At 36.5% G+C, this 14,745-nt stretch overlaps 1 protein-coding gene across 4 annotated transcripts in view; it reads right to left on the bottom strand.

The window, feature by feature from the left end:
• Window positions 1-14,745, bottom strand: part of CNKSR2 (connector enhancer of kinase suppressor of Ras 2) — a gene marked incomplete at both ends in the record, with an annotated part of 218,763 nt that overhangs the window by 135,126 nt on the left and 68,892 nt on the right. For all 4 annotated transcript variants that reach the window (XM_080614176.1, XM_080614175.1, XM_080614174.1 and 1 more), the window contains one exon: window positions 6,037-6,078. In XM_080614176.1, the coding sequence (XP_080470302.1) occupies window positions 6,037-6,078 (42 nt within the window). The remainder of the gene's footprint in view (window positions 1-6,036; window positions 6,079-14,745) is intronic.

Consider the following 14,745-nt stretch of genomic DNA (forward strand, 5'->3'; position numbering starts at 1 on the left):
TTTAGATTGGATATAAGGAAGAAGTTCTTTACTGTTAGGGTGGTGAGGCAGTGGAATGGGTTGCACCTGGAAGTTGTGAATGCTCCATCCCTGGCAGTGTTCAAGGCCAGGTTGGACAGAGCCTTGGGTGACATGGTTTAGTGTGAGGCGTCCCTGCCCATGGCAGGGGGGTTGGAACTAGATGATCTCAAGGTCCTTTCCAACCCTAACTATCCTATGATTCTATGATTCTATACTGAAGCATCCTGGCTCAAACATATTTCCAGGGCTGAGCACAAGAAAAGCACCAGCCTGCCCTATCAACTCTCTTACCCATGTCATTTGAATGAGGGACAGGATGCCAATAAGACGTGGGCATTCTAGGCTAAAAGTAAGAAAAAAATGTCTTGGCAATGTTAACTTTAATCTGCTTGGGAAAAGGAAAAAGAAAAAAAAAAAAAGCAAAGCCAAAACCTCAGTTAGTTAGAACTGTACAAGACAAAGCAACTTGCTACATGAGCTTCAGGATGAAGTCGAACTACTCAGCTTAAGCGAAACCAAATAATTATTATTAAATTAATTTTAGTCCAAAACATTTGTTGTACCATAGGGAATACATCCGGAACTCCAGCACTTTTAGAGCCAATTAGACCTGGATTTGCATTTGTATACACATGGAGTTTAAACAGTGAATTAAATCTTATTTTAGATGCAAAAAGAGAGGCTTCTATTACAGTGAAGTTTGCTGGGCCCAATTATTCAAGATACAGACTATTCAAAGGAAAAGGTGTTTACTTTTTCTTTTCTTTTTCTTTAATAAGACTATAGAAATTATGTCTTTAACAATGCATTTTTTGTCAATTACAGTTCTATAACAAATATTCAAATACAGTAGGCAGAAGTGAATTATCATAACTGTGGTTTCTTAAGGCTCTTAGAAAAAAACCCAACATTCTGATCCATTACTTTTTCTTTCTTTTTCAGTTTAGTAACTCTTTTTTATTTTAAATAGCTCATTTGTTTTTCAAAAACTCCTGGATATTAACTTCACTCTGCAGTTCTACTTTCTACAGTTTTCCAACTCAATAAAATAGTGACTTTTTTTTCAGGTAAAAATAGTGTAATTTTAATAAAATGAAATTCCTTATGAAAACATTCTTTTTATAGAATTAAACTAAAAAGAAAACTCAGTTAAAACTTATTATTCATCTGACTGATGCCTGGCTTCTATAATTAGCCCTTGCTTTGCTCTTACTTTAATACTCTCCTGCTTCACATGGATTAATTTGAACTAGAAATTTCCATCATATATAGCCTTGAACAGCTGGATGGAATCAATGAATTATTCCTCAAAGATTTTACAGGTCTATTCAGAGTTTTGCAACTATTAACTTATAACTCCCCAAATAATCAGAACTGACACCTTTTTTTAAGCTGATCAGTTTTCCATATGTTTTATCATCTCAAGTTAATCAGTATCAGGATTCTAAATACAAACTAGCAAGAGCACACTAGTCTCCAGTTTTGAAGCAAACACCACACCTATGGCTTATCTTTTCATATTTAGGCCCACTGTATTTAAAAATCTGTTCTTCTTAAGTTAGCATTTTCTATTGCCATCAACTTCTGCTGGTTATTTTCTGGTGATATTTACTTTCTATCTATATTAGTTTCTATCTATATAAGTTATTACAACTATTATAATTTAATTATTTATTTATTGCACCGCTTACTGAGCAAAAGGTAAGCTGGAGAAAACATACTGAGAAATGAAGTGGTAGAAATATGAAGCATTTCCCTGTGTTCCTGAATATTTCAGAAGCATTAACATTTTAATAAGCAAATACCAACACATTATTCCTGTGTGGATTTATGCTTCTTATTCCACAGAAACCAAGTGTTTCTGTGAATGAATTAACAGGAAAAAAAAAAGGCAACAAAACTTTAAGACCTATAGTTGTCTTTAAAATAGGTTCAACACACCTTCAATTCTAGGGCAGAAAATTATAGAAAAGACACTTTTTCCCAGACAGATTTTACAGCCACATATAGAAAAAATAAACAAGTTGAAGTAGGCAATTTCTTCTTAAAACTTCATAAGTTTTCCATAAGACCTTTTTCCTTTAGATAAATTTTATGTGTTTAGTTGAACACAGATTAGTTTACTACTTCATCTAATATTGTGACACTCAAAACGCTTTTATATAACATTTGAAACTCAAATTGCCCAGAGCAAAGAAAGACATTTATTTCTTGAAGACAAACTGAAGCTCTACAGTTCTGTCTCCACAGAATACTATTTCTTAACTATATCTGTGATATCTAAAAAAGCTAACATCTGAAGAAGTTTATTGACGTAAAAATATACTATCTATGGACAAGGCGATTCAGCAGTCTCTCCACATGAACATCCACACTGCCATCTCTGAAAGAAAGAGGGCATTCATTTGCTTTTCAAAACAAATTACTGCCATTAGAATATGAGCACATTAACTATTTTCTGGCCCTTACTGATTAAAGCAAAACAGTCCATTATTTAAATGAGGATCTTGCCTTTGATAAGGGATACTGCCTTCTCCGCATTTATTTAGAGGAAAGCATGAAGACTTAGTGACGAGTTAACTTTGGAGATATCCATGTATGCACTTCAAGAGCAGCAGAGTGGTCTCACATTCCCCGCCTGTGCCCACGCACACTCTTTCCCCCCGATTTGACACAAAGTATAGAATCATAGAATGATTTGAGTTGGAAAGAACTTCTAAAGGTCATTTGGTCCACCCATCTATAATAAGCAGAGACATCTTCAAACTAGGTCAGGTTGCCCAGAACCACGTCCACCCTGGCCTTGAATGTCTCCATGGGTGGCGTATTCACTACCTCTCTGAGCAGCCTGCTCCAACATTTTACCACCCACATTGTAAAACATTTATTCCTCATATCCAGCCTGAATCTTCCCTCTTTTAGTTTAAAACCATTACTCCTTGTCCTATCGCAAGAGATCCTGCTCAAAAGTCTCTCACCATCTTTCTTACAGGCCCCTTTTGCATTACTGAAAGGCCACAGAAAGGTCTCCCCAGAGACTTCTCCAGGCTGAACAACCCCAACTCTGTCAGCCTTTCCTCATAGGAGAGGTGTAGGCTCACTCCAGGGGGAGTGGGCAGCATCCCCACAGGAGATGTGTGCATCTTACAGACCTCAAGCCCCTGAATCATTGTACACAAGTCCAAAATAACACTTTGAGCTATGTGAACAATGGAGATGTTTAACCTAAAACACAGGTTCAAACTGAAGTAAAGCACTGGACCACCAATAGGTAACACAGCTAAGAATCAGCTACTTTGATCCAATGATGTGCTCCTAAGGTGGTAAATTTCTACGTGTCCTAAAGAATAAGAGTACATAACTGAAACTTAATTTTAATTTCTGCAGTTGTAGTTCTTTTTTACTTATGTAAGAAGGATTTCTTAAAATCTGACTTCAATCTTTAGTGGGAACAATATCCTGTAACAAGGATTTCCTTAGGCTAACTGCATGAATTGCTGGCTAGTTGTTAAGTCATTGCCTTTCGCTTTTGTGAGGAACCTTGTTTCATTGTGTCTGGAAGAGAACGTGGTAGTAAAATCATATGAGATGAGCCCATGGTTTCGAATTCAATTTCTTTTCTAAAACATTCCAGCAAACACAGCTATACATTGGTATCTACTCATTCAAAGGCAGTTGTATGTGATGCTGGCCAGACACCATTTCTGTTACTTTCAGGAATTTGCACACTTTGCAGATGGGAAATGTACTCAGAAAGTGGACTTGCAATAGCTTGGTCTTTGACTTTGAGAAGAGAGAATTCACTTTCTCTCCATATAATATTCTCTCTTCCCAATCTTTCTCCTAGCATTTCTCATTCAAGATTCTTTCTACACCTTTACCAAATTAACTACTCTTCTCTTTATATCAGAGAATCTTCCTTTTAACATTCACCTCTAAATTTACTGGATGCACAGTCTGTCACAGGAGATTTAAATTCTTAATCCCCCTCTAGAACATCTTTAACCTAGTTTCTGCATTCAAATATTATCTCATTAGGTATCTAACATGTCTCTTCTTTGACACTGGCATAAAAATATCACGCACTTCTCAAGATCTTGACATAAGCAGGCTTTGCCCTTATTTTTTTAATCAACCTGTTAGATTGCTCCTCCCTGGATTGTCTAATGGGCTAAAGCTACAACACCTTTTTCTTTCTTCCAAGGAATGCAGTTAGAGGGTACTCTGCTTTCAATTCCAATTCTATCATCAAACTTTTCAGCTGCACGTGTAAAATATTCTCTTTCAAATTCAAATATGATTTAAAATCCTGTATTTTAATTATTCAATCGCAGATTTACCTCTTTCCTTGACTGCCTTTGGTCAGCTTTTGCCCCATGAAATCCCATCCATCAGCTAAAATACAGCATGGTCAGAAATGATCCAGGTGAAGTGTAATACATATAGTCATTTTAATCCCAGGCTTCAGTAAAACATTCAGTGCTCTGTTCTGTTTCCTTGCAAGCTTGAGCACTAATCGTGGAAGCTAATTAAGCTCTCCATAATAATACATACATAATAATACATACACCTGTCACCACAATAAAGTTACTGTGGATTAAAGAAATAAGTCTATGTGAGTCTGAATGTTGTAAGATAACTTTTGAAACCTGCCTTAAATTTGTGCAGTCACATATCTTAAAAGAATCCCTTCCAGTTTCCTCAAAATTTTCTGTTGAAGATTATATTAATGGATACTTCAGTAGCTCTAAACACTGCCAGCTCCCTTCCCAATCCTTTTTATTAATTTATAAAAGATACATATACTGTAGATAGCAGAACTCAGAACTCTTGATTCTTCCATCAGAAAACAAACATGCATTGAACACAACAATTTCAAGCTTAACAGCACTTTTGCCAAGATTATGCAATTAAAAACTTAATGACTTAAATACTTGTAAAGATCAGCCTAGCAAAGATGATGATGATGTCAGCCTCACTAAAATGGCTAATTCTTTGTGTCCCACAGGGAAAAGTGTCAGTGAAACTTGAGAATACAAGGAGATGTTTCATTCCACGTCACTGTGAAATCAAAGCATCAAAAGCTTATAGAATTCAGCTTGCCAAGCATTTGATATGGGAGCACTGAAAAGGAGAAAAAAAAAAAGTACAGCAACGTTTACTGGGATGCCCACCTTTTCAGACAAAGAAATGCAGTACTTTCTTCATTAAACTTTTGTAATAAGAACCAGAAAATATTACACCACACTTAAATGAGAAATACAGTGAATAAACTAAACCAATCCATTACGCATTCTTAAGAAGAGTATCTTTGTATCTAACTTCCAGAAACAAGCTCTGGGTTAACTTAATACTCACTAAACTACAGCAACAACATGAAACATAATTTAATATCTAAAACTTAGGTGCAAAGTTTACTCAAGCTTTTTATTCTCCATCCACCAAGTACCAGCCTTTCAAACTCACTCTGCGTTCTGATTTCTGATGCCCTGATGACTTTCGTAGGCTTTGTTTATTACCAATAGCGCTACAGATTCTGGAAACAGAGAGTTGTATTTATGCTGAGAGTTAAAAAGGAAAGAATTGCTTTAATTTTCCTATCACTAGGCTAGGTCCATTCTCCTATGAGGAATAAAGCTGTATAAATGAGACTATATCACTTACATAAATATATATGATTTCATAGAAGCCTAGCAAGCAGCTGTCCCGGAAAAAAAAAAAAAAAGATGCTATTTTTCAAAATCATTCTTCTGACCGTGGTTCACAAATAACAGACGGATCTGAGCCAAACACACACAAGCCCTTGCAAAGTTCCTGGCCCCTCATATGCCAAGCTCAGCTTCCATAAAATCACTACTTATTCACCACTAGTTCCATACATGACATTCACTCAGTCATACCCAGACTAGTTCATTATCACACTGGCACTGCAGAAAAAGCATGAAACACACAGGTCTGTAATTCTATGTAGTCTATACAAATATATTTATTAATAGAAATCCAAACACTACTCACCACATGAAGAATTTTATTCTCTGTTTCATATACTGTGCAGTCCTGAAAGAGTAAAGCAGAAAAGGAAGGTTAAATTGATCCAGTCATCCACCCTTCCTAGATTTGTTCTTGAAAAGAATTAAACTTAATTGAAAAAGAATTAAAGAAGAAACAAAATATTTCAAAGTCTTAAACAGAATGGAGAGATTCATGTAAATTTAATGTGAAGCCACCACAGAAAGGAAATACTGGTAAATGTTTGTATCTCTTGACTAGTTCTTGTTGCTTCCTTCCTTGAGACAGATACTGATCTTCCTCCTTTACAGCCTTTCCGCGTATACCAGCTAGTCACATGCATGCCAGACAAGTGGCTTCAAACAGCAGTCCCTGGCCATGGACAAAAATGACCCACTTTCAGTGGTAAGACTGAACAAAACAGATGTACCAGCAGTACTCTTTAGTAACTAGGAAAGAAAATGAAGCTAAACAATTCCTGCTGAGCCGAGCTGAACTGACATGTTTGCACACCTTGCCAAAGAAGAGGAGGAAAACACTGGGAGGAGGAAAAAGAGAAAAGGAAACCACTGTTTGTTTATAACACTCCATGCAATGTTAGGGAAGACAAATGTGGAATACAAAACGCACAGGAAACTTGAGTTGGACTATCTTATTCCATACAGCCTGCTGGGGACTGCATGCACATTCTTTGCCACTTTACGTAGCATGCGAGGTAGTTTCTATAAGCAAGATTAACAGATGGGAGGCTGAGGGCTGTGGAAGTTTTTCTAACAGGCCAAAACCTCGGTGGATATATAGAGAAATTGAATTAATAATGCTGGAAGCACATGAAACACAACCAAATTGGTGAAGGAATAACTCTTAGAATTCTAAGATGCTGTAGTTTTATGGTAATTAGAGCAAACTCTGTTTAGAACAGATGCTTTATATCCTACCTAATAACCCACATGAAAAATGTGAAAAATTTTCATGGTTTCAGTTTAATTTTTAAATTAGTTGATTTTATTAGAAAAGCAACTTCTCATATGCAACTGGGTTCGCCTTCTTTTAATGAACTTTTAATCCATGAAATGGTTCTAGCATTACTTGGGAAAGAAAAGTCAATGTGTTCTTAAGCTTTATATAAAGCAACCTATGCAGAAGGAGCAGGTTGATAGGGAGCATTTTCTAATAACAGCTGTTGGCATTCAGGAAACATTTGCCAGTAAGTAGAGCCAGAAAGAAAATCTACCACATTTAATTATATGCAGACATCAATGAAGTATTTGCAATCTTAGTAGGAAAACACACATTTCATTGTTATATGTGGGAGGACATGTAACATTTTCAATCTGGATACATCTATGTTCTACATGGTTTTTTATGAATCATTTTGCAAAAATAGCAGGAGGGGATTATAACATTTATATTGAAGAAAAAAAAGAAGTGCTTTTAGGTAGACATAATTATTTCATTGGTAATAGCAAGATTTTACTATAAGTTAAACACTCATCTTAAAGAGGATACTGTTTGAGAACTCTCACTACTAAGGGAAAAAAGGTTCTGCATTCTTAAATGCTGCAGAGGTATAGTAGAATCAAGAAAATGGAGTATAACAGAGAAACACTGCTACATCCTTGAAATGAAACTCTTTGCACAACCATGAAGGAAGTTAAAGAAATATGCTTATTTTATTTTTTATATATATATGTAAATATTTCTGAGTCTACAGAAGACAGTAAAGCAAGTGGAAAACTTCTCTGGTATCCAGTCTATGCATAGGAGCAGGTGGCCTCATCCTGAAATTCTCTCCTCAACACACAATTCCCTACAAATCCAGGGAAGAATAATAGCTAAATGAGTTCATCACATAGCAGGCAAGAGAAAAATTAACAGTTCAGTAAACCACAGAACACAGAAAATCTGGAGGAGAGCAAATGCTTAGGCAAAAAACTCCCAAACAATTCTAAAATACACATTTTCAACACATGAATGACATTCCACTAAACATAATTCAAGCATGAACTTAGGCAAATGTGCAGGAATGCAAAGATCCATACCAGCACAGCCCTGAGCAGCCCTGAAGTGTAGGATTCAAAGAAACCTAGAAAAGGTCACCGAGCTGATCCCTGCATCGTAGCAAGCTCATTTTAACTTCCTGCAGCCATCCACGGAGATGAGGGCTGAGGCTGATTCTGAATGATTCCTAGAGTAAACCTCCATGTTATTTTCTTTCATAGTGAAGTTTATTTCCCCTTAGATTTTTTGAAGTCACTCCACTGCTTTGTGATTTATCTTTAAGCAAGTGCTGAGGATAACTATGTGCATTGTCTTCAAACATCCCTTAGGTAGAACGATAAGCTGAATACTTATTATAGGGGGGCTTTTCCATTTACAATTACTGCTTTTTCATACCCCTTTCATTTCAACTAAAAGAACTTAAAACACTTGAGAAATATAAAAAGAGTCACTAACTATGCAATTAGACATAAATTTGTATTTTTAATAGCATACCACCCACAGCTGGAGAACATCTCATATATATACCTGGAATACAAGCCCATATCTTACTCTCGAAAGATCTTAATATCTGTTTAACTACAGTATCAAAACATTGCAATTAAGTTAAGAAACAGATCATATGCAAGTTTAACATCAACTTTTTTCTACTTTAGAAAACAAGGAACACACAAAAAATCTGCAGTGAAGCTTTACTCCTACACAAGCTAACAATTTGCTATTCACTTAGTGAAACAATACAGTCATTACCCCTGTACTGAAATATACAGATATTTTACTTTTAGCTGTTTATTCTCTCAGCTCCACACATATATACACTGACAAAGTATAACTACAGCTAACCTATATTATAACCTTCATTCAACCAATCAAAGAAAACCTCAGCTGAAACAGCACAAGGTTATCTTCAAATGTGCATTAAAACCTTAATGACACAGATTGCTAACAAAGCAACAAAAGCAGTTCTGTGTTAATTTATACTTCCTGAAGATGTAGTCAAATATTGGCCATTAGCACTTTCAGAGAGGAAAATGGGACAGCATCATCTACAAAGAAAGATAAATAAAAGGGGCATATTATGGAACAACTTAATTACTAGTATCATATTTTCATGGTCACTCTTTCCAGCTCTGTTGTATGTGTAAAAAATGGCAAAAGTGACCTTTGTGGAGGCAGCTGGAACTTGGCTAAGATCCCAAAAAGAGGAAACATGAAGTCCAAAGCTAGAAGAATAAGGTAAAAAAAAAAAAAAAGGCAGTAAGGGAGGAAGGTAAGAAAAGCAAGAACAAACCAGAACAATGAGGGAGAGGAGGGTTCTTCTGTACTTTCAAACCTAGTATAATATTTAAAACCTTTGTTTAAGACTAGCAAAACCTATGTTCAACTGCAACTGTGAGGCATCACTTCTTCCAGAACTTTTGACTTTCATAACCACAATTCTGCATTATTTCTACAAAAATTACAAGTTTTATCTGCATAGATTCTATCATAATGTCATAAGTCATAATTACTAAAGACATTTAAACGCAGTGAATTAGGAAGCCCTGACTGGTGACAATGCTGCAAAATGTACACACCTCACCCTGCCCTAGACACTGCTAGAACAATTCACACATGAGGCAACATACCTAAAATACAAATATTTGTGGACTTCATTTTTCAAGAACAATGTTTATGATGCTTTATTTTTCCATTTTATTTTTAGGTCAGCTAATTACAGCAGAGTTTTTCTTATTTTTTAGCCCATTTCTTTGCCATTCAAGTTGATTGAACCTCAACTCAAGATGTGAAGTACTGAGATATAAAAGATCTGCCAAGTCCTGCTACTGCTCATAGAGAAAAAAGTTCATGCAGTTCTCCAGTACTATAACTACAGGATAATATTCAGCAGAAAACACTTCTAATTTTGCATATATATGACCTGGTTTAAAAGTCCGAGTTGGCAACCTGCCAAATTACCTATTGCATTTATCTGTCAGACACTTCTTTTCACAGGGTTCTTCCAGCATATCTTGAAACATACCATCATTGTTACTACTATTATTATTTGTGGTTTAGCCACGCATTCTAAGCAGCTGCTGTACTGCACTCTTCTTGGCAGTCTTAAGATCCTGTCAAATCCATGACTTAACTTCAGAATAAAGTTACGCTAGCTCAGAAAATAAAAAGTTATATATACAAATAGTTATGCGATAAAAGAGGGAGAATTGCAGAAATATGTTTATTGATTCTTTCAGCAAGGAATCAGCAACATTTCAGCATTTCTAGTAATCCTTAGATCAGAACGCTCATGAGAGGGCATGGACTTCTTTCACTGTATTTTCTAGTCCAGCAGAATGTCTTAGTTGCTCATTTATATTTACTCATCCTAATTTATTTTTTCCTCCAAGGCAAGGAATTTTCTAGTCAGAACTGATAAAGAAGCAGGTTACACGATTGTTAAGAACAAAAACGCGATTTCCTGACTCTCAGTTAACATATTAGCCCCAAAACGTCCTTTGTGAATTCGTATGATGAGCAGCATTGCTCAGAAGCAGGCTGTGTGGTGCTACAGAGGTGAAGTCAAGTGGAGCAACTTTTGAAGAACCAGAACTTGCCACAAGTGTTCCTTTTCCAGACAACTTTGAAGCTGCTCCTCGTGAAGCTCCTTCACTGTTTTTAAATTTTGTTTTCCACTGCAGTTTAACTGAATTTACATGAAGGCAATTTACATGTGTGTGTTTGTGTACACTGCACTCTTTCTACCAGCACTTCGCTGATAAAATGTAGGCAAGGTTAAGGAACACAATTTTAAAAGAGCTAGTGAAATTGCCTGGGAAATGCATCTTTCATGAGCAATTCCACACATCTTCCATACCTAGTTTTAAGAGGGCAACAGTTAGATTTTATGCACTGCTTAAAAACAGATGTCTGATAGAATTGCTGTCACGCAAAATGGCCTAAACTACATAATTTCAGTTATCTATTTGTAACAAAAATAACGAATTACATGATTGCTAAAAGAAGGTTCAGACTCTCATGCATTGCCAAACCTTTGGCATAAAATCTCTCTTGAGCAATGTAACCATAGGTTGGAATCAAGCCAAGCCATCCTTTAAATCCTTTAAAACGTTTGCTTGTCAAATTGATTAAAACTGTAACTGAATCCTTTAATACCAGGATATCTCTAATGGATGGTCTGTTGGTCTTGCTAGTTCACAACAGTACAAAATAATCAACCCGAGAATGTTCAGATCATAACTCCAAGTCCCTTCAGAATAAGTTGTGCTGGCTTCCAGGCACCCATAATAAGCCTGTTCAAGTGTCACTAGCTGTAGGGAATTTATGCCACTGGCTCTAGAAAGGCTCATTTGGTTTGAATTCTGCCCAATTCAGCTATGACAAGAAAGCCACAAGACTGAGGTTTGCTGGAGTAGTCACTGGAGGTTCTCACAAAAGTTCTTAACAACACTCATGACAAAGTCTTGCGCTCTGCCAACACATGAAGAAGGCAAAAGTTTATAGCTCTCATAGTATGTTCACTTATTATTACCTTTCATTGCTTTTCTTGGACCAAAACAGGAGTCTATAATTTCCAAAAAGGTACAAGGTTAAGATAGGTTGAGTTAATTTAGCCTTTCACTACTTAGAAAATGCATGAAAAATATATATAATACATTTGATGGCAAGATTACAAAGACAGCTTTGAAAAAAATAAGCTTGATAGATATGATATGGGCTATGGCAAAATACTGTACTCTATAGAGCACAACGATTAGAAATTGAATAATATTAGGGAATTCGGCTCAGGCTGTGATTTATAGGTATGTCTGCGTAATTACTAGAACAATAAAATACAAATCAGCAGACATACAGCTCTGTTCAATCCCCTTCCCTCCAACCTCCCTTCAAAAATCAAGAAACAAGAAACTCTTAAATATCCCGAAAGCTATAGAACCTGGCAAGCAGATAACATTCTCCTCTGGCAACAGGCAACGAATTAAGAGCATGACACAGGCAGAGATTTCCTGAGGTGCTTTCCTACGTCTTAGATTTTGAGAGGTCTAACAGGATTTTGGATACAAGAAATGTGGGCCTTGCGGACACTGACAAGTAAAAATGTTTGTAGCAGAGAAAGGGGAAGAGGAAATCCTTGGCTGCTGCCATGAATTTTTAAAATCACACAGCCATTTGTGTGAAACCTATTTTGTATTTGTAAGTGGATGTCTAAAGTACATGCTTTCCCTGACTTTTTTTTTTTTCCCACTGAGATGCTCCAGGAGGAACCTGTCATGGCTGTTCTTCCTCCTTCTGACTGCAACAATCCCAGGGAGCTCTGTCCTCAACTCTCCCATTTTCTGCAACCACTTCCCTATTGCTCAGCAGCCTCCTAAAATCATGCTGCTTTAATTATCATCTCTGTGCGGATGAGTCACAGATCTCTTGTCCCTTCTGTTCACATTCGCAGTTCAGAATCTCCTTCTGGATATTTGCCACCAGCCTTAGCACATTATGCTGAAAAGCTGAAATCACGTTTCTTCCCAAACCCTCCCTGCTTCCCCCCTCTTTCCCTGTCTCTGTCAACAACGCCACCACCTTATGTCCCACAAGCTCACAACCTGGGTGCCATTTTCAACTCCTTTTCGCTTCCCACACAAATCCTGTCGATTTTAATCCCACTGCCGTTCAGAAATACTCACTTTCTTTCCAACTACACAAAATCATTCAATTCCTGCAGTTTCTTGCCACTTGGTCTATGGCATCCTCACTCTATTATTATTCCCTGCCCTTCCACACCGAAGCCAGAGCTCATCTGTATCTGCAGCAACCCACTCTGTCCTCCCCCATCAGAAACATGCGTAAGAACTGACAAAGGTAAGAGAAAACAGAACAATGAGCACATGCAATTTAAGATACTAAGGGAAGAGAAAAAAAATATCTATTGTAAAAAATATAATGTAAGCTATTAAATCAATGCTACATAAAAGGACCTTTCCTATGCAACCTACACAAATGCTTCTAAAAGTCTAGAGCATTTCCCTGAATGCTTAATGAACCTGCAGTTCTCCAAGTTCATAACCCTTGTGTACAAACTAATAGCAATTACCCAGCTTACTGAGTAGAAAGAATTGCCTAAATTTTATTTGAACAATCTGCATGGAGTGGCACCTATCACCATAGTAACAGAATACTTCATGTAAAAATTTAACACAACTTACATAAATCATCCACAGATCAAGCAACTACTGGGAAAAATTGCCTGCTGGATTAAAAGAGATGCAATGTGTACACTAAGCTCTTTTCTACGCTTCTGAAGTTATTTTCCATTTCCAATTATTTCTATCCTCCTTTCTGTAAAAGACATCATCTTGCTTTCCTTCAGGATCTGCTTGCTTATTAGTTCTAATTTGCATATAGAAACACTTCTTCCTGCTATGCCATTTCTAAAATGAGCTGATATACCATTAGGTCAGAAATCACAGCAAGTATTTTAGCACTGACTAAAATCATACTGATACGTGCTCATATATCCTGCTAGAACCTAAGCGCTTACATGGTCTAAATTGAATTTCAGCTTTTCGGGTGATTTTTCTACACAGCAACATTCTCAGCAGGTAAGAATAAAATCCACTGAAACTATCAACAGATGAGAAGTTGGAAATAGGCAAAAACGTTTCACCCAAAGCAGAAAAACCAAAGTCAAGACACCCTTTTTTTCCATACACATAATTCAGAAAAATAAGTGTCATGCATTCAAAACTCAAGCTTTTATTACTGACATGCAACATAAGTTTTGTAGCACGACGTATTGTGCAGTTCTTAAGTTTTCAATGTCACTTCCAAGACCATTTAGAGGTAAATAACTTCTTAATTTTTCACTTCTGCTTTTCCTCTAGTACTGTCATTTAAAGAATTCTGGTTTATAAAACAGAATTGCAGCAAAATATTTCATGTTCCATATAGTGCCTGGGTGGTTATTCTGTAAACAGATGAAATAAAAGTAACTGAACTTGAGAAAAGGTAATTATACATAGGTAGATGGCATTTCAGTCTCAGCTATGACTTAAATGTTCCATATTGAATCATCTGAAATTCTTGATGTATTTTTAATGGATTTAAATAAACACACACATACCTGAAATACTGAAATATAGACCCTACACGTTTTCATGGTCAAGGCTTCTACTAGCTACTCAGCAACACATAGGTTCTGTACTTCACTATACTGAAGTGAAATTTTGCTTCACTGCACCTGGTGACAGAGACTATTCTGTCTTTGGAAAGGGAAATCAGCTCCCAAACTAAAAGAAACATCGAGTCTCAGTCTTCATTTCTACTGACACAACCAAAACCAAAGTTATCTTAATCCATCATCATTAATAATTAAATTCAGCATTTATAAAGAATTACACAGGAAGCATGGCATGTCCTCTGTCTGCCCTCATTCAACTGGAAAATGTGATGCCACTCAGCACTCATGGACTGACACAGCGCCCACAACAATCAGTCTAAGAATATAAAGTTTTACTTAAAGGAAACATATAAGATATTAAAACACACTTTTCCCCTGTCTACAATTTATCTCAGTTTCCACCAACTTTCTGCTACTTTGTGCAAGTGCTTCCATGAGTCCGCAAATTAACTCAACAGTCCCTGACTCTTTCACTGTCACCTGGGCCCATTCAGTCTCCTTTTCTTGGAAAAATTTAACAGCTGCATTGATGTACCAGCATA

Source organism: Psittacula echo, assembly GCF_963264785.1.
Source record: "Psittacula echo genome assembly, chromosome: 3".
Lineage (NCBI taxonomy): Eukaryota > Metazoa > Chordata > Aves > Psittaciformes > Psittacidae > Psittacula > Psittacula echo.